The following is a 24,937-nucleotide window of genomic DNA, read 5'->3' as shown; positions in this document are numbered from 1 at the left end:
AGTTTTTAGTTAAAAATAACATTTTTGGATAAAAAAAAATTCTCAAATTCAAAATTCAAAAATCATTTATTCAGTAAATAGGCCGCAAATGGGCAATTTTAAACGTCATTTTTTAAACACCAGCGCTTTCGGAAAGACATCATTGCCAAGAAGAATGCGCCGCAAGAAACTTGGGCAGAACGTCATTATTTCAACATAAACATAATTACAAATAAAATACTTGAAAACTACAGTATACAATTAAATATAAAAAAATACAAAATAATAATAATAATAATACAGGGATGTATGGGGTCCCTTAGTTTACAAAACTAAACACTAACTATTATCTACGTTCAGTGGAAGTGTAACTATAAGCTTTGTGAATTATATAAATAAATAAAAATAAATATATTATAATTTAAATTTTGAAATTTACATTTCAGGTCAAGTAACCTTTAAGCTTTTGGATTCCGAAGGCAAGCTCACGTCTGCCGCCCCCAAAGTTAGCTCAGATACAAGCTTCTTTACTGAATGTACTTTCTGTTGACTGTACTTGCATTAAAGTCAAATTCAAAATATCTTTATTCAACTTAGGCAACAAGCACTTATGAATGTCAAAAAAAAAAACAACCGGTTCGGAAAAACCTCTGTTGAGAAGAATCCGGCAAGAAACTCAATGAGGTATATATTTTTTTAACAGATTTACAATATAATTCAATGATATACATCCCAAGTATTCATCACAAGTATTTAACACAACTTTATTTTTTAAACACAGTAGGTTCGCTATTTGAAGGATCGCTAATGCGGATCGGAATTATTTCCAAATAACCCTGTCCATGATATAATCATTAACTTTATAATACGCCTTTGATATTAATGTCTTCTTGACAATAGATCTGTCATCCAAGCTACATCTCTGTACCAAATTTCAAGTCGATACCATTAATTAACCGTTGAGGAGTTCCGTTCTGCAGAGACGATCCTGGCCGGTCTACCAGGATTTCACTACCAGAAACCAGATTATTGTATTGTCACCAGATTTACATAAGTATGCAAAATTTCAAGTTAATCGGACAACTGGAAGTGGGCCAAATTTAGCTTCCAGGATTTAACCTAAACAACGCTGCCGGCTGTTCCCAGTGCCCACTCTGCCCACGCCCACTCACCAGTGCTGAGCCAGTGGTTGTGCGCTCACAGCGCGCTGCTGGCTCGCTGGCGGCTGTTCCCAGTGCCCACACTGCCCACTCACCAGTGGTCGTGCGCTCACCGCACGCTGCTGGCTCGCTGGCGGCTGTTCCCAGTGCCCACACTGCCCACTCACCAGTGGTCGTGCGCTCACCGCGCGCTGCTGGCTCGCTGGCGGCTGTTCCCAGTGCCCACTCTGCCCACTCACCAGTGGTCGTGCGCTCACCGCGCGCTGCTGGCTCGCTGGCGGCTGTTCCCAGGTGTGTTCTCTGCCCACGCCCACTCACCAGTGCTGAACCAGTGGTCAAGTGGTCGTGCGCCCACCGCGCGACGCAGGCCCTCCGCCGCGCGCGCCGCGGCCGCGTGCAGGGCCGGCGGCGCGTTGGGCAACAACGCGGCGACGCGGCGGCGACGCGCGCTGCTGGATCGCCTCCGGCTGTTTCGCGGAGTCGCGGAGTTGAGAGAGATGGGTGGCGTACAGCGACTGGAGGGTTTTTAGCAGCGCTTGCTGTAAGTTACATTAAAAATAATAATTATTTATTTAACATACAATTCTGTTACAAAAGGTCCTTGTAATAGATGGAACTGTCCTCTAAATAGGTTAACGTTTTAGGATTTATTAACAGACAAAAGAGGTCCAATGAAACAAGATTTTTCCGAACAGATACATATTTTTTGACATTCATAAATGCTTGATAAAGCCTTAATTGATGCGAGTGCTTAGTAGAACAAAAGTGCTAAATAATAAGTTTTTTTTTATAATCCTCCTCCTATTCCCACTTCTGCCCACACTTGCCCACTACTACCCTTACATCGTTACGACGAACTCCTCAAATCCTCCGACTGATCCCACACTTGCCCACTCCCACCCACACACCACCAGAAGCATCTCCTAAGCCTCCCGACCGATCCCACACCTGCCCACTCACCAGATCGTCCCCCCGCTCGGCCACGGCGCGCCTCGCCGCTTCCCTCGCCTTGTTCCTCGCCCCGTTGACGGACGCAGTTAGTTCCCTCACGCTGGCAGAAGTAACCCTTTCAATGACTAATTCGAGCACGCGACGGGTTGAAGAGGGCTGGGATTTTATCAGTTCCTCCTCGAGGCGTAACTGAAACAAAGTTTTTTTTGCTCGGAAAGCCGTGTTTGTGCTGGATGTAGGCGATATAAAATGACTTTATGCTCTAGTGCATAAGGTAAAATTTTCGTCTATGACCAAGGCAATCAGGTTCAGGTGCAAACAGCCACAAACAAGCCGCAAACAAAGAAGTTTTTATTAAATAATTTTTAATTCATAACTAAAAATCAATCAAACCATTCAAAATACATCAATAAAACTAAAAATTTATAATTATAATTGTAATTCGTGAACAATAAAAGCTACATAGTAAGTGAACAATTATTTCCACTGTTGTTATCAATTGAAGTGAAAAGCATAGAGTAAAACTCGACGCGTCTATCTACCCTCGCCGTACCGGCTCGGGTAAAATGGCTCGTTTTATGCTCTTGTTGTACAATCTACTATTTAATAATACAAGCTTTTTGCTGATTACTTTTTATTGACTTTTTTTCCATATAACTGACAGTGATTGACCTATCTCACCTAGTGCTGCACTCTGTCGGCATAAAATTGCATATTCCCTAATGACAGAGAAGGCAGTGGCGACCGAAAGTACCTGCAATTCTTTCTCCTTGTTCCGCATGCGGTCCTCGCTGTTGACAGACAGACTGACAGGCGTTATGTGGCGGTAGCTCTCCTTCTGCTGCACTTTGCATGTCGACAGTAACACGTTGACCTGCGAAGAGGATTACTATCATGGTCATCTGAGGATGAATTCTGATTGAGTTCGAAACGCGTCAGTGTAGTTTGGTGTTGGTGATAGTTGGGTGTGTCATGTGTTTTCTTAGAGCTTGAAGTCTCAGGATCTGTAGAGCACGCATAGCAGGTGTTTTGCAGGTGGTAGGACCTTGTGCAAGGTCCGCCCGGATTGCTACCACCATCTTGCTCGCTAATCCTGCCGTGAAGCAGCAGTGCTTGCACTGTTGCGTTTCGGCGTGAAGAGTAAGACAGCCGGTGAAATTACTGCCACTTGAGGTATCCCATCTTAGGCCTCTAGGTTGGCAACGCATCTGCAATACCCCTGGTGTTGCAGATGTTTATGGGCGGTGGTAATCTTACCATCAGGAGACCCACTTGCTCGTTTGCCATCCAGTCGAATAAAATAAAAAATAGCGTTTATTCCGAATTTAAATTGACACAGAAATAGTATCAACGGAGCTCCGCTCTGCGGAGCTCGTACATCTGTATACTTTTAGCTCTCCGTGGGCAAAAACTAGCCGTGGTGGCCTAGTGGTTTGACCTATCGCCTTTGAAGCAGAGGATCGTGGGTTCAAACCCCGGCTCGCGCCTCTGAGTTTTTCGAAATTCATGTGCGGAATCACATTTGAAATTTATCACGAGCTTTACGGTGAAAGGAAACATCGTGAGGAAACCTGCACAAACCTGCGAAGCAATTCAATGGTGCGTGTGAAGTTCCCAATCCGCACTGGGCCCGCGTGGGAACTACGGCCCAAGCCCTCTCTTTCTGAGAGGAGGCCTGTGCCCAGCAGTGGGACGTACATATATAGGCTGGGATGATGATGATGAGATAATTTAAATCTATGTTGCTATGAAAATAAATTTCAGTAAATAAAAACATAATATAAAAAAGTGTTGGAAAAAAATGCAAATTTGATTTTGCTTATATACTTTGTTCCAACGGGAGGCACTTCAAAGAACATTGTCACTTCAAAGTTCAATATCTCAAAAACGGCTGAACCGATTTTGATAAAACATGTCTAAGAACCATCGCTAGAAAACCTGCTAAAAAATCGCATTCAAATCGTTTCACCCGTTTAAGAGCTACGGTGCCACAGACAGACACACACACACACATAGCGGTAAAACTTATAACACCCCTCTTTTTGCGTCGGGGGTTAAAAGCGAACATTGAAGAAGTATATATTTTGTCCGATGCACTTGTTTAGCATTCTCTTAGTACAGTCGAGTTCATATACTTGTACATATATAATCGTGCAAAGTTACAGCTTTCTAGCACGGACGGACAAACAGACAGACATGGCGAAACTATAAGGGTTCCGGAGCCGAATCCGGAGCGAAAACCTCAACTAAGTTTTACGATAGTAGCTTTAACTAAATTGGAATAGTTTCGGTTGAGTTTTTTATACATACCTCTCTAAGATACGGGCATAGATCGAACAGTATTGATTCATCGATCAGATCCAAGCAATCCAAACTGTCGTTGGCGACACTGCATACACCAATTTTCTCTTCATAGAACTCTTGCGGGAAAAACGGCAAATCGAACAACCATCCGAGAATAGATTTCAAAAAAATCCGAGTATTTTTCTTCAGGCATTCATCCGAGCTTATATTTACGTAGATTTCGAATATTATTCTTATTAATTCCTGGTAGTATTTTACACGTAAACTCGTGTAATCTAACATAGAGAGATAGTGTACAATCCACGGCAGTGTCACAATGATTCGGCCATTTTGGATCGCGTTCTTGAGTATCGATTTTAAATCGATCGCTGGCTGGCTCTGAAAAAAAAAAAATGAGGGTTACCGTTTTCGCGCTCACCAGTTGGCGCCACTGCAGACAAAGAGGTCCTGCCTGAAGTATAGTAGCTATAGTTTGTTATTCATCCCAGCCTATATACGTCCCACTGCTGGGCACAGGCCTCCTCTCAGAACAAGAGGGCTTGGGCCATAGTTCCCACGCGGGCCCAGTGCGGATTGGGAACTTCGCACGCACCATTGAATTGCTTCGCAGGTTTGTGCAGGTTTCCTCACGATGTTTCCTTTCACCGCAAAGCTCGTGGTAAATTTCAAATGTAATTCCGCACATGAATTTCGAAAAACTCAGCCGGGGTTTGAACGACCCTCTGCTTGTGAGGCGATAGGTCAAACCACTAGGCCACCACGGCTTTTGTTATTACGGGCGTGAAAACAAAATTTACATTTAAGTCATATTTAATACCTTAAAACCGTCATAAAAATATCGAGCATGCCACAGTGTTGCATAGTCCCCGTTTTGTTCGAAAAAAAGGAGGACAAGGTTTCCGAAACACAAAACTGTCTCAAAACACGGACATTCATTGCCCCGGAACGCATATTTACCATAATTAATTTCAGGTATTGAAAAATATTCACAATATTATTCTAATTCTAAATAAACACGCGTATCTCACCCAAAAACTATGAGATTTGACATTTCGGAGACCTCTCGCTACACTAGCGCCTCTAGCGGCAAATTCACGCGATAGCCCTCATTAGGACCGGCATAAAGATAAACTGTATCGTTAGAGCAAATTTATTGTCTGTGACGATATTATTATTGCTTAAAAACCGGCCAAGAGCGTGTCGGACACGCCCAAGATAGGGTTCGATTACTCTATAAATGAAGTTAAACAATTACTTTGCTCACCCGCGACCTTATAATGTCTACGTTTACGCAAGAAATGTTGCTTTGGGCTTAAAACCACTAAATTTCATAATACCTTATTCACTAATACCCCTAATTTTCAAATTACCATGGGTTCATAATACCTAAAATGACAAATTGTCTCTTGTATTAAATGAACGAAATTCATTATGACTTTGATTTAAATGTCATATACTCTAAATACCTAGATTGAAATGCACAATTCATTCAAATACCGAATGACAGAAATGACAAAATATTAAAACAACTCAAACCGAAAACAACCAAAAGGCAAAATGGCTAATTTTTTTCACGGGTGTTTTTGAGAAATTTGATGTTGATTATTGACTTTTAGTATAGAACAGGATTCAACATACAAATGTAGGTATTTTAACTTTTGGTTGTTTTAAGCATATGTTGTTTTGCCATGAAAGTGATTTTGAAGTTTAGGTATTATGAGACTAAGGTATTTTGAAATTCAGCCATATTAACATTCCGGTGTTATAAGAAAACAAAATTAGGCATTCTACAATTTAGGTATTTTGAGACCAAGAAGTTTTGAGATCTGGATTGATAAAAAGGTAAAATGCAATTTAGAAGTTATAAGCCCAAAAGCGATATGTTTGGGTTTGTGTGATTTGTGTGTGTTCTTACAGTGTGGAGGTGGAGGAACTGCATGAACACACATTTCTCGCATAAACGTAGCTATAAGGTCGCGGGTAACAAAGAAAGTGTTTCAGTTCATTGATATGGACCTCCGCAGACAGACACAGCTTGCGTTGGATCTGGAGGTAGTCTGGGGGTGTTTGAGGGGGGGTGGGCTTAATAACTCACATAACTCCGCACACTGACGCTATTCTGCAGCACCCTGTCCTTGGGGCAGCCCGTCTCTCTGACGACGACGCTGGTCTTGGACTCTTGGACCAGCGTGGAGTACGGCAGAGCGGCCAGGAACCCTAAGAACTTGCCCAGGAGACACAGCTTGCGTTGGAGCTGGAGGTAGTCTTTAGGAGTGTCTGAGCTGGCTGAAAAAAAAACACACATTAGAAATGTGAAAGTTTGTAAGTATGTTTGTTACCCTCACGTCTAAACCGCTGAACCGATTTAGTTGAAATTCGGTATACAGATGCTTTGAGTCCCGGGGAAGGATATAGGATAGTTTTCATCCCGGAAAATTGCATGGTTCCCGCGGGATGGGGATTTTTTTTTTTTTTTGTTTGACTGGATGGCAAACGAGCAAGTGGGTCTCCTGGTGGTAAGAGATCACCACCGCCCATAAACATCTGCAACACCAGGGGTATTGCGGATGCGTTGCCAACCTAGAGGCCTAAGATGGGATACCTCAAGTGCCAGTTATTTCACGGCTGTCTTACTCTCCACGCCGAAACACAACAGTGCAAGCACTGCTGCTTCACGGTAGGATTGCGAGCAAGATGGTGGTAGCAATCCGGGCGGACCTTGCACAAGGTCCTACCACCTGCAAAACACAAACAAACGAGATAAACGAAGATGGGGATAAACGAGTTCTACGTGAACGAAGTCATAGCCAACAGCTAGTATCTTATAAGTATGTTTTTTATGCCAGAACAATTAACGGGTTCAGGGTTATGACAAACAATAAATTATGACAAAATTGATTATGACTTTCAACAACTATGCGAGCCGGTATGGACCCAGTTGTTTTAACCTCGTAAGTCCACGTGCACTTCACAATGTACAAATCAATTGTAAGAATAACTGCCGCATGTACCATCAGCCAAATATGTGGTCTACCACCCTAAAGTTGATAATCGTTTGCACGTCATAAAACAATAATGCCAATAGACGTGTCCGTCAACTTGAAAGTTCGACTTTTGCAGGTGGTAGGACCTTGTGCAAGGTCCGCCCGGATTGCTACCACCATCTTGCTCGCTAATCCTGCCGTGAAGCAGCAGTGCTTGCGTTGTTGTGTTTCGGCGTGGAGAGTAAGACAGCCGGTGAAATTACTGGCACTTGAGGTATCCCATCTTAGGCCTCTAGGTTGGCAACGCATCTGCAATACCTAGGTATTGCAGATGTTTATGGGTGGTGGTGATCTCTTACCATCAGGAGACCCACTTGCTCGTTTGCCATCCAGTGGAATAAAAAAAAATAAAAACATATTCGTTTGATAGGAACTTGTTTAAAAGTTGATAGACCACATTTGGCTGATGGTACTTGGTGGAGTACAAATTTTTCAATGAATATGAACTTTAAATTTATGTAAGTAGCTATTGTGATTGGTTTTATGGAGTCTTTTTGTATTTTTTATTTCAACTCCAAATTTGTTACTTGTTATTTGAGACTGTCTCAGTTTGTATTTTCGATATGGTTTCACGGGATACCCGTAAAAGTAACAAATTTGGAGTTGAAATAAAAAATACAAAAAGACTCCATAAAACCAATCATAATTTGATTGCTTAGTAGCGACATCTCTTGTCTGGGTGAGCGGTTGGTTCCGAAAGAGTGTGACGTCTCTCGATGAGAGCGGAACATAGATGTCGCTAGTGCTGCTGCATAAGTAGCGTAGTGGAAATAAGCAACCTGAGATATGTATGCATAGGAAAAATTCGTGTCTAGATTCCTGTCTAGCAGTGGTGTAGGGGTTATAGCACGCAGCACGGATTGCCGAGGACCTGGGTTCGATTCCCAGCGCTGGTCTCTTTTTTTGGTTTTTCTGAGCATCCATGTCTCAGTTTGTATTTTCGATAAGTAACTATTGTCCAAAATCACAAAACTCAGAATTCTCGAATCGGTCTGTAGAACTATAAATAAAAAAACAGTCAGGACTTACAAGTTATGTACTTACAATTCCTGTCATCGTTGAGCAGTGGCGTCTGGTCCAAGGTCACCAGTTCTGAGGCTAACGCGTCCCTGAGGTGCACCCGGAAGGACTCGTTCTCTGCGTTAGTTATGAACTCCCTGGAAACAATTAAACATTTGTAAACAAGCGCCAATGAGGGCTATCGCGTATGAATTCGCCGCTAGAGGCGCTAGTGTAGCGTGAGGTCTCCGAAATGTCAAATCTCATAGTTTTTGGGTGAGCTACGCGGGTTTATTTATAATTTGAATAATTTTGTGAATATTTTGCAATATCTGTAATTAATTATGGCAAATGTGCGTTCCGGGGCAATGAATGTCTGTGTTTTGAGACAGTTTTGTCTTTCGGAAACCTTTCGAACAAAAGGGGACTATGGAACACTGTGGCATGCTCGATATTTTTATGGTACGGTTTTAAGGTGTATTAAATATAATTTTAATCTAAACTTTGTTTTCACGCCCGTAATAACAGACTTTGAAAGCCATACTTAAAAACCTCACGCAACAGTGCGCCATCTAGTGAGACAAAAAACGATAACCCTCATTGTTACAAGTTTACAACAATACAACCGTTATGATTTAGTTAAATTTCAACATTTGACTAGTATAATATCGTGGTATGACGCTATGTCCATAGCTACATACTCAGAAAAATTTGTTCATTGTGGTAATTCAATAAAGATTATCATTGTATTGTATAGATAATAAATAATGTTCTGCGCTTATGTTGTTCACGAGTCGACATACCGTTAGCTAGTTTACGTACGAGACAGCCCCATCTAGCGGCCGATAGCAGAACTAATACAACAAATGTTTGAACAAAACACATCGCTTCAAAAATTATGTGACATTTTTCTTTGGATTTGGTTGCAGAGAACAGCGAGGTTGCAATTTGCAAAGAGCGAACAAATATTTCTTCTTCTTCTTCTCTTTTAAAATATGGCTTTTCTGTCCTAATCAATAGGACAATTTCGCCAGTGTCAAGTTAAACTATCTTTGAGAGGCACGTTGTACGGTGATTGTAGTTTTTGCAACTTGATAGTAAAATTCCAGAAACCACGCGGAGACAACTTGCGCATTAAAAAATGTTAGACACGAGAGCAATATAGGATTTTGGGATCACTGTTCACTGTTAAGGTTAATCGCCGCATAAAACACTATCAAAATTATACTTCAACTAGCCAAAGAAACAGAAATAGCAAAATTAGATATTGTCTACATCCGCCATCTTCGAATGCTACAAATCGAATCTAAATATTTCTATTTACATACAAAATATTCACGCTCGTATTGTGAGGTTCCCAACTTTGACATTTGTATCATATTTGTGGCTGTCGTCAAACCAACCTCCCGTTACTAACGCCATCTATTTCACCTGTGAAGGAACTCTCATCAAAACTAGGCAACGATTATTAAATAACCTATTTTAAATAGGTTAGAAATATTGTACACGTATTGTATTATTTTGAACAATAAACCAAAGAATGAAAAGGTAAAGCGCTAGTATTTTGTATGAAGTTTTTGAGCTGATACCTATTCTTCCAAACGTTTGTTACGTTAGTTCCGCTATCGGCCGTTAGATGGCGCTCTGCCGTACCAAAACGGTGCGACGCCTCGTAAAAAAAAAATCAAACATTTTTCTTGCTGTATCATAATATATATTGGATACTCTGTATCCGTAGAATTCCTTTATAGCTATCCCGCGGGAACTTTGATATTTTCAGGGAAAATAACTATCCTATGTCCTTCCCGGGACTCAAAATTATCTGTACACCGAATTCCATTCAAATCGGTTCAGCGGTTTAGACGTGAGAAGAGGTAACAAACAAACAGATTTACAAACTTTCGCATTTATAATATTCGCGGCATTAGGGGGATGGACTATCTGAAATGAAATGAAATGAAAAGTTCTAAAAATGTCTTTAAACGCACCGAATGAGGGCTACTTGACCGGAGAAATATCGCTAACGGTATTACTTGTAATTGGCTCATTTATTTAAAAAAAAAAACGGCCACGTGCGAATCGGACTCGCGCACGAAGGGTTCTCTATCTATACAACATTAGACATTAGCAAAAAACACGTTTGTGGTATGGGAGCCCCCCTTAAATATTAATTTTATTCTGTTTTTAGTATTTGTTGTTATAGCGGCAACAGAAATACATAATCTGTGAAAATTTCAACTTTCTAGCTATCACGGTTCATGAGATACAGCCTGGTGACAGACGGACGGACGGACAGCGGAGTCTCAGTAGTAGGGTCACACTGTGGCATGCTCGATATTTTTATGGTACGGTTTTAAGGTATTAAATAATGATTTAAATGTAAATTTCGTTTTCACGCCCGTAATAACAAAAAACCACTATACTGCAGGCAGGACCTTTGTCTACAGTGGCGCCAACTGGTGAGCGCGAAAACGGTAAACCTCATTGGTATGGGGGACAGGGAACGTTGCTAAGTCTACTGACTGAAGCGTACTGACTTGTAGAAGGCCTCCTTATCGGTGAAGTGGGGCAGGCGCGGGGACTCACTGGTGGGACACGTGAGCCGGCGTTGGAGCTTGCTCAGCTTCGACTCCTGAAAAGGGAAAGTCAAAACGTAATTTGCGACTCGGTCGCCTTAGCAACGGCTAATGACGCTTAGCAACCAAAAAATGCTGAAAAAAACACGTCTCTTGTATGACGACCCCCTTTCATTTGTAACTTTATTTTATTTTTAGTATTTGTTGTTATAGCGGCCACAGTAATACATAATTTGTGAAAATTTCAAGTGTCTGACTTTTACGGCTTAAGAGATAGAGCCCTGTGACAGACGGACGGTCAGACAGACAGCTGAGCCTCGGTAATAGGGTCTCGTTGGCACCCTATGGGTACGGAACCCTAAAAACATTTTAACAAAAAATTAAACCGCCGTAAAAACTGCGAAGCAAAATATAATAAACCTTTTTCTCTTTTCTCTTCTATTTAGCCTTAATCTAGGTACCAGTTTGAAGTCGGTGCCTCAGCACGAGCCAGGAGGAGTGATAGAAGCCTATCAGATAGACGACTATAGGTCCACTCCTGGTACTGAGGCACCGATTTCAAACTAGTAGTTGATTAAGGTTAAATTAGGAAAGGAGAAAAATAGTTATTTGTGTCACAAGGGAGCAAAATGGTGTATTTACGGCGAGGGCGTACATTGAATCCAGAATGTAGTGAAGGATTCTATAATAGAATCTTGAGCGTAGCGAAAGATTCTAAAGTAGAATCCTAAGCGTAATGAGGGATTTAAGTGTTAACGCCCAAGATGAAAATAATTTTGCTCCGAGTGGCTCATACAACTTTTCACACGAGCATTAAGAAATTTGAAAATAAAATAATTTTAAATAGTTGAAAAACAACCAGCATAGAAAATGGCGTGCCTTTACAATTATCAACTTCAAAAAATGGCATTTGCAATAAAACACTTAGAAAAGCCTTGAACAGAAAAGTTGCACTTTGCTCCCTCTCGACAGGGAGGAAATGTTACTTTTCTGAAGGAGAGGTGTGAAAAGGTTCATTTTTGCTTTTCAGTTTTTTCGGCGGTTAATTTTTTTTGTTAAAAAAATATATTTACACTTTTTCCCCACCCTAGGGGTATTTTTTTTTTCAAATTTATATAATACCACCGTCAAGGAAAAAGACACGAGCGTCTTGACGCCGTCGGCCGGGACTGCTGTACCATCCGCCGCGTGTACAGCCCCCGCAGCCCCCCACTGACCTGGTCGCTGCACGCGCCCCCCACCATGTGCGCGGCGGCCAGCGCGGCCAGGTGCGCATGGTTGGCCGGCGTCTGTCCGCAGGACACGAGCGTCTTGACGCGCGCGCGCAGAGTGGCCCGCGGCACGCCCGTCGCCTGGGACTCCGTGTACCATCTGGAAACAACACACACAGTGTCCCGTAGCTACCAGAGGGCTAGACGGGGCAGTGCCCTTCAGACTCTGACTTACATATAAGTGACAAATCTGGAGTACGTCGAACTCGAAACAAGCCGAATAGGGAAAAAACGATTTTAAATAGTTGAGACCGTAGATTATTTTTTGCCCCAGGGCTTTTGGCATAGTAAAAGAGAAGTAAGTTCACTACAACAAAAGTACATCGCGCGGTTTAATGAGGGCTATCGCGTATGAATTCTCCACTAGAGGCGCTAGTGTAGCGTGAGGTCTCCGAAATGTCAAATCTCATAGTTTTTGGGTGAGCTACGCGGGTTTATTTATAATTAGAATAATTTTGACAATATTTTGCAATATCTGAAATTAATTATGGCAAATATGCGTTCCGGGGCAAATGAATGTCTGTGTTTTGAGACAGTTTTGTCTTTCGGAAACCTTTGACCTCCCTATTTATCGAACAAAACGAGGACTTTGCAACACTGTGGCATGCTCGATATTTTTATGGTACGGTTTTAAGGTGTATTAAATATGATTTTAATCTAAACTTTGTTTTCACGCCCGTAATAACAGACTTTGAAAGCCATACTTAAAAACCTCACGCAACAGTGCGCCATCTAGTGAGACAAAAACGATAGCCCTCATTGAATGAGGATCAAGTTTTCTGCAGTCAAAAGTAAAAAGACCACAGTGAAAATGTCACTGCTTTAGAGATTTTTTAGAAAAATGTTTACCCGCACTAAGATTTTAAGTTGTGATATTTGGAAATTTATTTTTGTAGTTATTTTTATTGAAAAATAATCTTGAAGAGTTGTGTTATCAGATACGAAAAAAGCATTTAAAAAAAAACTATAAAAAACTATTGCAGTTTTTTTTTTCATTTAAATTTAAGTTTGGCGCTTCTGAAATTTGGTCGAGATTTCATCTATCACAGTGAAAAAAAAATTATATGTCCACTGTTTAGCTTACTAGCATAAAAACATGTCCATTTGATTAACATTCCAAAATGATAAATCTTATCAAAAAAACCTATTGACAGCAAAAAAGTGCACAAAGCATTAAGTAGGTTACTGTCCTGGTGGAAATAGGCAATAAAATTGCTACTCCATATCCTGGTATGTGTGTGTCCCGTAACCCAGGAGATATCAGTGGTACACAGTGTATCATCCCGTAACCCAGGAGACATCAGTGGTACTCTGCGTATCACCCCGTAACTCAGGAGACATCAGTGGTACACAGTGTATCACCCCGTAACTCGGGAATCATCAGTGGTACACAGTGTATCATCCCGTAACTCGGGAATCATCAGTGTTACAGTGTATCGCCCCGTAACCCAGGAGACATCAGTGGTACACAGCGTGTCACCCCGTAACTCGGAAATCATCAGTGGTACACAGTGTATTACCCCGTAACCCAGGAGACATCAGTGGTACACAGTGTATCACCGAGGTCTCCTGAGTTACAGGACAGAGTAACACACACTTGTAAGTTAAGTTGATTGACCCAAATAATTTCCCACCCCAAACCTCACCTCATAATCTCATAGAACATGTCCCTTTGCTTCTTAAAGTTCTGGAAGCTCAGCAGCGTAGGGAAGTTCTCAGCGTTATCAGTCTCCAAGTTGAAGCAGACGATGCCGCTGGACGGCTTGTCGGGGCGCGGTGGGGCCTGGGACTCCGCCTCGCATTTGAGACCGTAGCGGTTCAAGAGGAACTTGGCTAGGTCTGCGGAGTAGCCTCGTACCTGTGGAAGGAAATAAATCATCCCATTATAAATGGGTCAAACTACTTTTTAGTGTATGTTATTCAGTCCCGTAACCCAGGAGATATCAGTGATACACTGATAGAAAAATGTTTACAATTTCAAAGTCAAAGTCAAAGTCAAAATATCTTTATTCAAGTTAGGCTACAACAAGCACTTATGAATGTCAAAAAAAAACTACCACCGGTTCGGAAAAAACCTATGTTGAGAAGAATCCATCTAGAAACTCAACGAGGCCTGTATACGGACGGACAGACAGACAGCAGTCTCAGTAATAGGGTTCTGTTGGCACCCTTTGGGTACGGAACCCTAAAAAGATCATGGCGTCTTACAATGTTTGCTACGCTCATATCGGATCCCACGCCATTCACCTTTTTAGATCCATCTTATGTACAACTGTTGCACTAAACCAAATCAACTCACTAAACTAAATCAAATCAATTGTTTGTACCCGAATTTAGTGTGGAACCAACGGAAACCCTTCTTGTAATTTGTTTTTGCTTTTAATAAACCATTTTGATTTTGATTTTTTTTTTAAACACTATTATCGCACTGTCATGGAATACCCTCTGTATTTAATAACGAAATACAAACGCCAACATACCTTCTTGTTCTCTCCAAGTATCTTCAAAGAGTTTTTATCCAATATAACTTCTAAAGTACTCCTCAAATTCCACAAAGATTTAACTGCAAAATATGTGCAGTTGTGTATAGATTTCAATAAACAATCCGGTAGAGTTTTCTCATTTAATTTCCCCTCTACATCCATATAGTCTTCTTCAATTTGTTTCGACAGTAAAATAGAGATAAGAAAGTAAATTTCCGAATTCAAATTGAGTATAAGATTTGTTTTAAGTAAAACTTCGTAAATTTCTATAAGCAGGTCTATTTGCTCCTTGAAGACTACTTTACCGGACTCCGCAGTGATATAAGTGAATTGTTTCTCAATGGAGTCTTTTTGAATGATTTTGATTTGAGGAGTGACCGGTACAGATACTGACGCGTTCAAGTTGAACTTCTCCATGAGTTTATGGCGCTCCTGCTTCAATATGTTTCTTTCCGCCTCAAATGAATTACCCACTTCTTTCGGCTGAAATTTTTGATTTTTAAAAACGTTCTTCTCCTCTAAAGCTAGAGCTGATGGTTGTTGAAAGCATTCAGAATTGAAACTGTTCAACGAGAAGCTTTTTTGAGACATCGTCCCGTCTAAATTAGTGGGTTTGATTCTTCGTTTATCTGAGCGTAACGAGTTAGCTTTCCGTGATATCTCAGGGAAGACCTCCGTGTTGCTTATATCCAGGTCAGCTTTGCTTTCGTTATCTTCTGACGCATTTCTGCTTTTGCGCTTCTTAACTTTCATGGCACTTGTAACAACCATGTAATCTCCTAGGCTGACGGACTTGTCTTTTCGGTGGGACAGTCTCGGGGTGTCGCACCTGTCGTAAGTAAAGCGTTGTGGAGTGCTTGGACTGGCGATGAGTTCCGGTTTCGAGCCATTCTTTAAAGGGGTACTTGATACTAAGATGCGCTCCATACCAGCGCTGAGTCTCGATTCATCTGACGACACAGATGTATTTTTCAGCTCATCATTGAAGAGTTTTGTTTTAACTTTGCGGCCCCGTTTGCGGTCTTTGCTTGGAGACTCATGACTCCGCCTGTCCGGTTTGACTGAGAGTGAGTCAGTCCGGTCGTCACTTGTCGGCTCACTTATGGACCTTCTGTGCTTCCTACGTGAACTCAGGACCTTATCTGGCGTCCGCTGGCGAATTTGCAACGCGCTGTTGTTCGTTTGCAATATGCTAAAACAATTAAAATACGTGAATAGTCAGTCAAATAGATATTCTCATGCTCAAATGGCGGTTTTAAAGTTAAATAATAACTTATCGATCTATATATTCGAAAATTTTATGCAAGAAAGTACTCCGAAAGTAATCCATTAAAATTAATTAACATCTCTGTTCAAGACAATAATGAATACGTAAATTGGTATCATTGTTTACTACTTACCTGTCAGTTTGGTTTCTCAAATATGTTAAGAAACAGGCCACAAATTCACTCTTATTGCTACACAGTAACACATTATCTTCAGGCACCTCCTGAAATCACGATAAATATGGGTAAAACACTTAATTTTAACACAAAAACAGAGATACAAACGAAAGTATACCTCCAAGGAATCATTGTTTAACCACTTAATCAAGAGGCGAGATTCTAATTTTCCAGTAAGAACGCTATTGATTAACGTTTCAGTCATTTTTAGCGTATTTATTTGGCTGTTTTCAATGATCGATTAATGATTTCTCATGTAAAAGCTGCGCGGTAAAACGTGCCGCCATTCCATCATTCATTACATAATGTTGCCATATTACGACGAATAAATAAAAGGACATGCATGAGCTCAACGATGACATTTCCATCGAGTTGCTGATCACAGAGCAGTACAATCGAGCCTTTCGATAGAAGTAAATGAGTAAAAAAACTATATTTCATTGATTTAATCAAAACAATTAACTTTTCAATTGAGCGTGGAATTCAATTTAAGTAAAGTTAACACAGTGATATGAAACATGGAGAAACAATATTTATACTTAATTTTTTTGTTTTGTAAGTTTTAACGCTTTAAATTTATTAGGAAAAAAACATTTTCGTAATAAATGTCTTATTCCAGTAACAGTTTTCAATGTGGGGCGTTGCTTGACGACGAATCCATCTACCCAAGGAAAGCATTTGAAAGGGATCCATGGTGATCTGAGCCGCAGGAACCAGGGATACATTTATCCTGTGATGTAATTTACCATTCAGTTACTGTAATAGTTTAATGCATTCTCCAAACATATTATGCGGTCGCGGTCGTGAGTTGTGGTCGCAGTTACTGTATCCATTATCGAAATGCTACCTTTAGTATAAAGTGCTTCATATTCGATACCTTGGGGCTCAAAGGGCGTAAACCACAAAACACAACTTTTCAGGAGAAGCAAAAAACTGAAAAAATAAATAAATAAAATTATAGTTTTGTTGTTTCTAATGTTATATAAACGTCTTCTATTGACGAATGGCTTAGAACTTCTTGTAGTTTTTGTTAATGTACTCCAATTGGATGCGAACTGTATGGTTACAGAGATACGTGCGCTATACGCCCTGGTGAAAACACAAGGATTGAATCAGATGTACTTTAAGACTTAGTAAACTTTTGGTTCAGAGGGGTGTAAATCACATTATCACAAATTTTGCTTTTAATGGGTCACGCCGCTGAAAATAATAAGGAAGGAAAGATTCATTTATGAGAACATATTATTTTAGTATGGGATAATCAAACTGTAACTCACTGTCAGTATTGATTGTTAAAATTTGGTAAAAATATGGATTACAAATCAAGTACCGTCAAAATAACAGAAAATAGCTTGTATTAAAAATGAAATATTTGTATTTTTTATCAGGAACTATGATATTCGTGGGCGGCCTTTCTTTCCGGTCCTCCGGCAGGGGCAGACGGGCACGACCGGAGTGCTCTCTGCCACCACGTCCGCAACTACTGTAGAGAACGAATACATTCCTTACTGGCCTGGAGGAGAATGGGCAATGCACAGGTACAAACAGTATTTAGTATTAACAGGTAAAGGAGCGGCCACGCCGCTGCTTAAAATACGGAGACGATACTGAATCGCAGTGACGTGCCGTAAGCGTCACGATTTTACTTACCTACTTCGTTCCATTTTTACCCGACTGCCCGAAGGAGGGTTATGTTTTTCGAGCGTATGTACGTATGTATATATGTATGTGGGTATGTATGTCCATTTCTTTGGGCCTCGCTGCAGCCTAAAGGGCTTGACGGATTCTAACATATGAGGTATTATTGGATTCGTCATAACTGTCGGAGTAACATAAGGTATATAATATTTCAATATGGCGTCTGCGAAAAAAAATATGGCGAAGGAATATTTTTTTTTTGTATTGTAACAATATAGCAATCAAATGAAAGCTAATAATTAGCCCAATTTCTATATATATATATATATATATAAATATGGGTTATAATACTTTTAATCTACTATTTTCACAGTCATAAAAACTGCCTTAAAAACTAAAAGGAAGAAAATAAGTCTAGTGGTCTAGAACTCTGTCAAGAAGCTCATTTAAGGTTCAACAGTCGGGACCCATTCAAATCGTAACCAGCTCAAAAAATCTTAGTAATGGGACCCGACTGTTGAACCTTAAATGAGCTTCTTGACAGAGTTCTAGACCACTAGACTTATTTTCTTCCTTGTAGTTTTTTTTTCATTCAATTCTTCCTTTCGATTCCATTCTATTCTATCTCTGTGAGATTTACGATGTTGCGGCTAATACAGCTGTTACTAATTATACCTAGTGCCATCCGGAAGACACGTGATTTTGTCAAACTTAGCCATTAATGACATTGTAATAAGAACCACGGCACGCGTCATCGTGAATGAATCTACCTATAAAAGCTTAATTTTATTTTTTTCAGGGACCCCGGATATCAAAAGTACTGCCCTGAAATTGTCATGAAGTAAGTTGGTTGAGAATTGGGAAGGGAATGGGGAAGATGATTTTCCTCTTTTCTTTTGATCGAGTTATTGTGATATATCAATGAAGTTAGAATTTAGCACTTCGTACCTAATTGTTTTTTTTTCATAGTAAAGAGCCTTGTCATCCATCAGGTACGGACCAGTTTGCGGGCGGAAATTCCACACGGAGTGGCGGGATGCACAAATTTTCATGTCTTTTGACAACTTGTGTGAACTGGAGAGAGAGAATTGGAAAGGGTATCGGTGGAATAAAAGTAAGCTCATTAATTATAAGATTTGTAAGACAATCCCTCCCACTAATATCGTAAATGTGAAAGTTTGTAAGTCTGTTTGTGTTTGTTACTTCATCACGTCTAAGCTCATTGGCGATCCCTTACTCCAAATAGCGAATCTATGTTTAAACATGAAGTTGTGTTAAGTGCTTGTGATGTATAGATATCATCTAATAAATAAATAAATAAATATCACGGGACAATTCACACCAATTGACGTAGTCCCAAAGTAAGCTTAGCAAAGCTTGTGTTATGGGTACTAAGCAACGGATAAATGTAATTATATAGATAGATACATACGTAAATACATAGTAAACACCCAAGACCCGAGAACAAACATTCGTATTTTTGATACAAATATCTGCCCCGACACGGGAATCGAACCCGGGACCTCAAGCTTCGTAGTCAGGTTCTCTAACCACTGGGCCATCTGGTTGTAATAATATTGTAAATCTATATAAAAAAATATACCTCGTTGAGTTTCTTGCCGGATTCTTCTCAACAGAGGTTTTTCCGAAGCGGTGGTAGATTTTGTTTGCCTAAAGTGAATAATAGTTATTAGTGCAACAAGAGAGCAAAGTTGTTTTTTGTTGCGAGTGTTGATTTTGAATCCCGAGTAAGCGAAGGATTCTATAATTGAATCACGAGCGTGAGCGAGTGATTCTAGGTTAGAATCCTAAGAGCAGCAAGGGATTCAAATACCCGAGATGCAAAAAAACTTTGGTCTCGTGTGACACATAAAATTTTTCACCTGAGCAGCGAGAACATGATTTAATTGTAACATAAGAATAAAACCACATTTATACCTACCTGTTCACAAAACAAACACTTTTTTTTAAATATAATCCGATTATTAAGAAACAAATATAATAATCACATTTAAACCCATAAAAAAGTAAGATTGGTTTTTTGGAATCTTTTTGTATTTTTTTATTTCAATTCCGAATTTTTACTTTTACGGTCATCCCGTAAAACCGAAATTGAAAATACAAACTGAAATATAGATGCACAGAAAAAACAGAAAAATAAGACCATCACTGGGAATCGAACCCAGGTCCTCGGTAATCCGTACCGCGTGCTATACCGCTACACCACTGATAGTCCAAAAAAAAGGAAAAATTGTCTAGTAGATACAATACAAATTCATACTCATAACATGCATTGTAATTTGAACCTAGAACTTATTGTACTAATGTCACACTTATTTTTTAATACTGCAAAAAGCCTCATCTTGAGGTCATTAAAAAGGTTGAATAATAAACGTATAATTTATTATAGATATTATTAAACCTTTAAATATTAATTTTATTATGGTTTCTATTACATAAACATAAATAGACTTGTTAAAAATTCATTCGCTGTGCGCGCAATATTTTGTACGCCCTGATAATGCGCGACTATCATAATGAAAGGCATGATAATCGGAAGCAATAATGCTACGGATTATCACGTCGTACATTATTGCGTGTACATTCCGAGTTGTACATTATTGTTTCCTGCTCATATAAAAACGTTAAATTGCTTCGTTTTTTCAGTGATCCGTAAGTACTGATTTCCCTTTCCCTTCCTTCATAAGATAAGTTTGCCTGTTAAATTCATATGTTTTATGTATAATGCAGTTATACAGTACAATACAACAATATTTACATAAAAACCGGCCAAGGGCGTGTCGGACACGGCCAAAATAGGGTTCCGTAGCCATTACGGAAAAATTAAGTGATATTTTTCTAAGGATTTCGTATTTTATACGGAATCTTCCAAGTTTAGGTATATTTTATACCTTAGGCTGCTATTTACTCTTAAACTACCAATAATTCTCAAGCAAACTTAGCCGTTGATATACTTACTACCATGCTGAATTTTTTCAAATTTTTCCACCACCGGTTCAGATTTTAGAGGGGGGGGGAGGCCGCTCGATTATAATGCAAATTTGCACTTTAAAGTTGAATATTTCGCAAACAGATCACTGAATCGAAAAATCGTTTTAGCAAACCCCTAATGGTTTTAAAAGACCTATCGAACGATACCCCCACACTATAAGGTTTGATGAGAAAAAAAACCCCACTTTACGTCTATGGGAGGTACAATATTTTTTTTTTTTAAATCTTTATTGTACCATTTGGTCGGCATAGTTTATATATATATATATATATATATATATATAATATATATATGTGTGTGTGTATATATATATATATATATATATCCGTGCAAAATTACAGCTTTCTAGCATCAATAGTCCCTGAGCAAAGCCGCGGACGGACATACAGACAGACAGACAGACATGGCGAAACTGTAAGGGTTCCGTTTTTGCCCTTTTGGCTCCGGAACCCTAAAAAGTACAATAAAATATAAATACAAAAACATTGTGTCTGATTTTTAGAGTGCAATAAAGAATAATTTATGGTATATGTTTTCTAAAAAATGTGCAAGTTATTATTATAATGTATAGTTACTGTAATCTTGAGCCAAATAAAATTCCAGGTTTTTATCCGGTTCATCTACGGCACTGTCGGAACACGGGCGGGTGGTCGGCCATGCCCATGGCACTTGGTGAGTACATCATTGTCATCGCTGGATGAAAGACGCCCCCTGCTGGGGATAGGCCTCCCACAATGAACGCCACAGCGACCAGCCTCGTAACTCCCGCATCCAATAGACCTACGAGCAAAACAATTAGTTTGCTTACCCGCAATCTTCTGATAAATCTAATTTATCTACACCCATATAGTAAATCCTCAATTATGCGTTCAAAAACCATAGGTAATGACCAGCATTACGACATTGGTTGTGACATTGGATTCTATTATGAACACGGCTGTATCTTAATGAGATTTCATATATCATACAGCACGGTTGGAGCGACGACCACGTGCAGCAGCAGGTCGTCGCGGGCGCAGCTCGTGGGGCAGACATACCTACCTAGTTCTTGTTAATGCAAGTCATTCTCAATGGTTCTTGAACACAGGATAGAGGATTTAATATATGGATATAGATAAAATATTGTATACAACTGTACGTAATTAGGCCTTAAAACACTCATGTGTCCCTATTTTTGTGTTTAAGGATCCCTATTACGATACAGTTGCATAAAATAATATTATGCAACAGATAGGAGTTCATGCAGTTCCACCACCTCCACACTGTGTTGCTCTGAGGATGAAACTTGTCAGTGTAGTGTGATGGTGGTGATAGTTGTGTTTGTGGTGTTTGTATGTGTCTTACTGTACAGTGTGGAGGTGGACCTCCACGTCATACATATGCTAAGACGATCATAGAAAGTGGTTCTCTGCCTTTTCCCAACTGTTTCATTTGCGGAACTGTTTCATTTCCCAACTCACGATTTTCTATGAAACCATGTTCTTTTTGGAACTTTAACAAAAAAAAACCAACCTAACCTAAGTAGGTACTGTGTTCAATAAAAGCATAAGAAAATACACTGAGATACATTTTTGGTTTCAGAGAAAATTGAGAGTTGGGAAATGGAACAGTTGGCAAATAAAACATTTGGCAAACAATAATAATTCTGGGGAAAGGCAGAACCCGATTATGGTTTAGTATCATATACAGATAGTGTTTAGCGAAGGAAAATTTAAATCGGTTGAAAATTGGATTTATAATGATTTTTTGAAAAATCTATATACCTGTCTCGTTCTCAAACGCTTTTCTCTATGCAGCAAGTATGGCGGTACTGGCGTGTGACGTCACATGCCAGTATGTCTTTCTCTGTCTAATCATGAAATTCAAACCTTTATAACTTTGTTATTTTTAAAGGTAGCTTAAAAATTTGTTTTGTATTCGATAACAGGTATTGTGTAGTTTTAATTTATAAAACATATACAAAATAGTCAAATACCGTATTGTTAGGATTTGGTTTTCATGTCTCGTTCGTTTCGCATTCCTTAAGGTCCTAGTTCTAACCTAACCTAAGTAAATAGGGAAGTAATTTCTACTCTATACCGCGCTAAGTTATGTAATCTTTGTGCTTTAGCCAAAAAAGTCGTCAGCGTTCGTCCCATAACAATTTGTTCTACTTTCAGACGTTTGGCCTCCAAAATTTGTTGTAAGCATATTCTGCCTTGTTTAGAATCTAAATTTCAACCGATTCAGCTAGGGTTTGGCAGTAAGGGGGGGTTGCAAAGCAGCCGTCCACGCTTGCCGAACAATTGACAAGATTTCATTTTTTTAACATCTGTTAATTACTACAGGAATCGAAAGAGTTTTGCCTCCTGAAACATGGGAAAATATTTATTATAATTGATTTCTCCATATTAAAAAAAATACAAAAATGTCTGAATTTGCTAACACTACAACAGAATAGATATGTTTCCTTTGCCTTTATCACCAGAAAAAGGAGCTGTCATAATTTTGATATTGTCTCTATGCAACGTCGACGTCAGATTTACGTGATCTTTTTTTAAGAGACTAGACAAAAGTAATGGATCTATTGTGTCGTAGTTTTGGAGTTATGCCCTTTTAGAATAAGCACATCTTAAAAAAATTGTAATAAATTAATTAATAGTTGTAGCGAAATTTAAAAAATATCAGCGTTTTTCTCTTTCCAAACAGAATGCAGAGAACGAATCAAATTATAGTCTTAGAAATATGAAATCATGTCAATTTGGCATTTTGTAAATTGTCGGCGATCATTAGGTAACCTGATTTGTTATTTAAAGAGAATTAAAATAAAGAGTTTGTGAAATGACAAAATTTGTGAAATGTGATTTTTATAAAGCGATTAATTTGTGAAACAAAACAAGCGCTTGGAAAATGTTGTTAGTTAAATGAAAGCCTCAAACGCCGCAAATATGCCGCCCTGGGAACCAGCTACATGTTTGCAGCATTTGGTGTTGAAACCTTGGGGCCTTGGGGGTCAAGTGCGCGTCGGCTGTATAAAGATTTGTCGACGCACCTAATAGAGGCCTCGGGCGACCAGAGGGCTGGCCATTTCGTACAGCGTATAAGTATCGCTATACAACGAGGAAATACGGCCAGCCTTCTGGGCGCCTGGCTGGGATGGCGATTTAGGCCAAATTTTCTATCTATAGTTTAATTATGTTTTATTATGTTTGTTTTTAGAGATTGAATAACTTAATAAAATATATTTTGAGTTAAATGAATATTTGTTGAAACGTATTTTGCCAAATGATTGGTACCAGTCGAGGTAAATGAAGCGTTCCTATGAATTCATGAAAAGCATATTTCTTGGCACACATCCTCGTACATTTCTGGTTGAAAGGCAACCTTTGTTGTGTGAGATATTGGTGTTAGATACTGTACTGGCCATAATTTAACGCAACTTACATGAAACATATTATTATCGAGGGGACAATGAAAATGTAAGTTTTTTTTTACAGAGGAGACAATAAACCGAAAAAGAAAATATGAGAAAGATTTATGGAAGAAAACAACCACTCAGAAGACCACAACAAGGAACCATGGGTGAACAATCTAAGTGTGAAAGGAGATATTCAATGTGGAGGTTTTCAAAAGCACAAGGAAAAAAAATATGTTTTTATTTGACTATAAACAACTACTTACTTACGATAGCTACGTCTAAGCAACAAATGTGTGTTTATTCAGCTAGTCCGCCTCCATGCCATAACATCACACATTACATAAACTCACCTGTCACCACCACCACATTGCACAGACTCGTTTCGAACTCAACCAGGGTTCATCGTCAGAGTAACACAACCGTGACACGCTATCAGATGTTTGAGTCTAACGTAGCTATCGTAATCGCGGGTGAGCAAAGTAATTGGACATTGTTCATTAATATGGACCTCCGCAAAGTAACGCCTGATTCAATAAATGAGTTTGTATTGAGTTTTCGTTATATTTTGATTTATTTTTAGTCCACCAGGTTAGTGATTTACCTACTACATCAAAAAAAAAAATGTAATATTGTCAAAAATTCACGGTTTATTATAAAATACCTATTACTTATTGGAACTC

The 24,937-nt window shown here is 39.4% G+C and overlaps 2 protein-coding genes across 2 annotated transcripts in view; one reads left to right on the top strand and one right to left on the bottom strand.

The window, feature by feature from the left end:
* dlt (codanin-1 like protein dlt) overlaps window positions 1-16,505 on the bottom strand; it is a 27,531-nt gene extending 11,026 nt beyond the window's left edge. Inside the window, exons 1-11 of the mRNA XM_074109410.1 lie at window positions 16,328-16,505; window positions 16,168-16,256; window positions 14,765-15,959; window positions 13,931-14,142; window positions 12,231-12,384; window positions 10,975-11,069; window positions 8,483-8,595; window positions 6,490-6,680; window positions 4,401-4,772; window positions 2,845-2,964; window positions 2,100-2,279 (exon numbers count right to left, since the gene is read on the bottom strand). Of these exons, the coding sequence (XP_073965511.1) occupies window positions 2,100-2,279; window positions 2,845-2,964; window positions 4,401-4,772; window positions 6,490-6,680; window positions 8,483-8,595; window positions 10,975-11,069; window positions 12,231-12,384; window positions 13,931-14,142; window positions 14,765-15,959; window positions 16,168-16,256; window positions 16,328-16,414 (2,808 nt within the window). The 5' untranslated portion in view covers window positions 16,415-16,505. The remainder of the gene's footprint in view (window positions 1-2,099; window positions 2,280-2,844; window positions 2,965-4,400; window positions 4,773-6,489; window positions 6,681-8,482; window positions 8,596-10,974; window positions 11,070-12,230; window positions 12,385-13,930; window positions 14,143-14,764; window positions 15,960-16,167; window positions 16,257-16,327) is intronic.
* A 147-nt stretch (window positions 16,506-16,652) lies between these two features.
* Window positions 16,653-24,809, top strand: LOC141443978 (uncharacterized). The gene is made up of 7 exons (XM_074109423.1): window positions 16,653-16,764; window positions 16,829-16,946; window positions 17,598-17,747; window positions 18,647-18,688; window positions 18,840-18,961; window positions 21,464-21,532; window positions 24,337-24,809. Exons 1-7 carry the CDS (start codon window positions 16,728-16,730, stop codon window positions 24,423-24,425), a joined length of 627 nt encoding a protein of 208 aa, XP_073965524.1. The 5' UTR covers window positions 16,653-16,727; the 3' UTR covers window positions 24,426-24,809.
* Window positions 24,810-24,937: the final 128 nt, after the last annotated feature.

This window comes from Choristoneura fumiferana, chromosome 28 (genome assembly GCF_025370935.1).
Source record: "Choristoneura fumiferana chromosome 28, NRCan_CFum_1, whole genome shotgun sequence".
In the NCBI taxonomy this organism is placed as follows: Eukaryota; Metazoa; Arthropoda; class Insecta; order Lepidoptera; family Tortricidae; genus Choristoneura; species Choristoneura fumiferana.
This window is presented reverse-complemented; position numbering and strand designations above follow the sequence as displayed.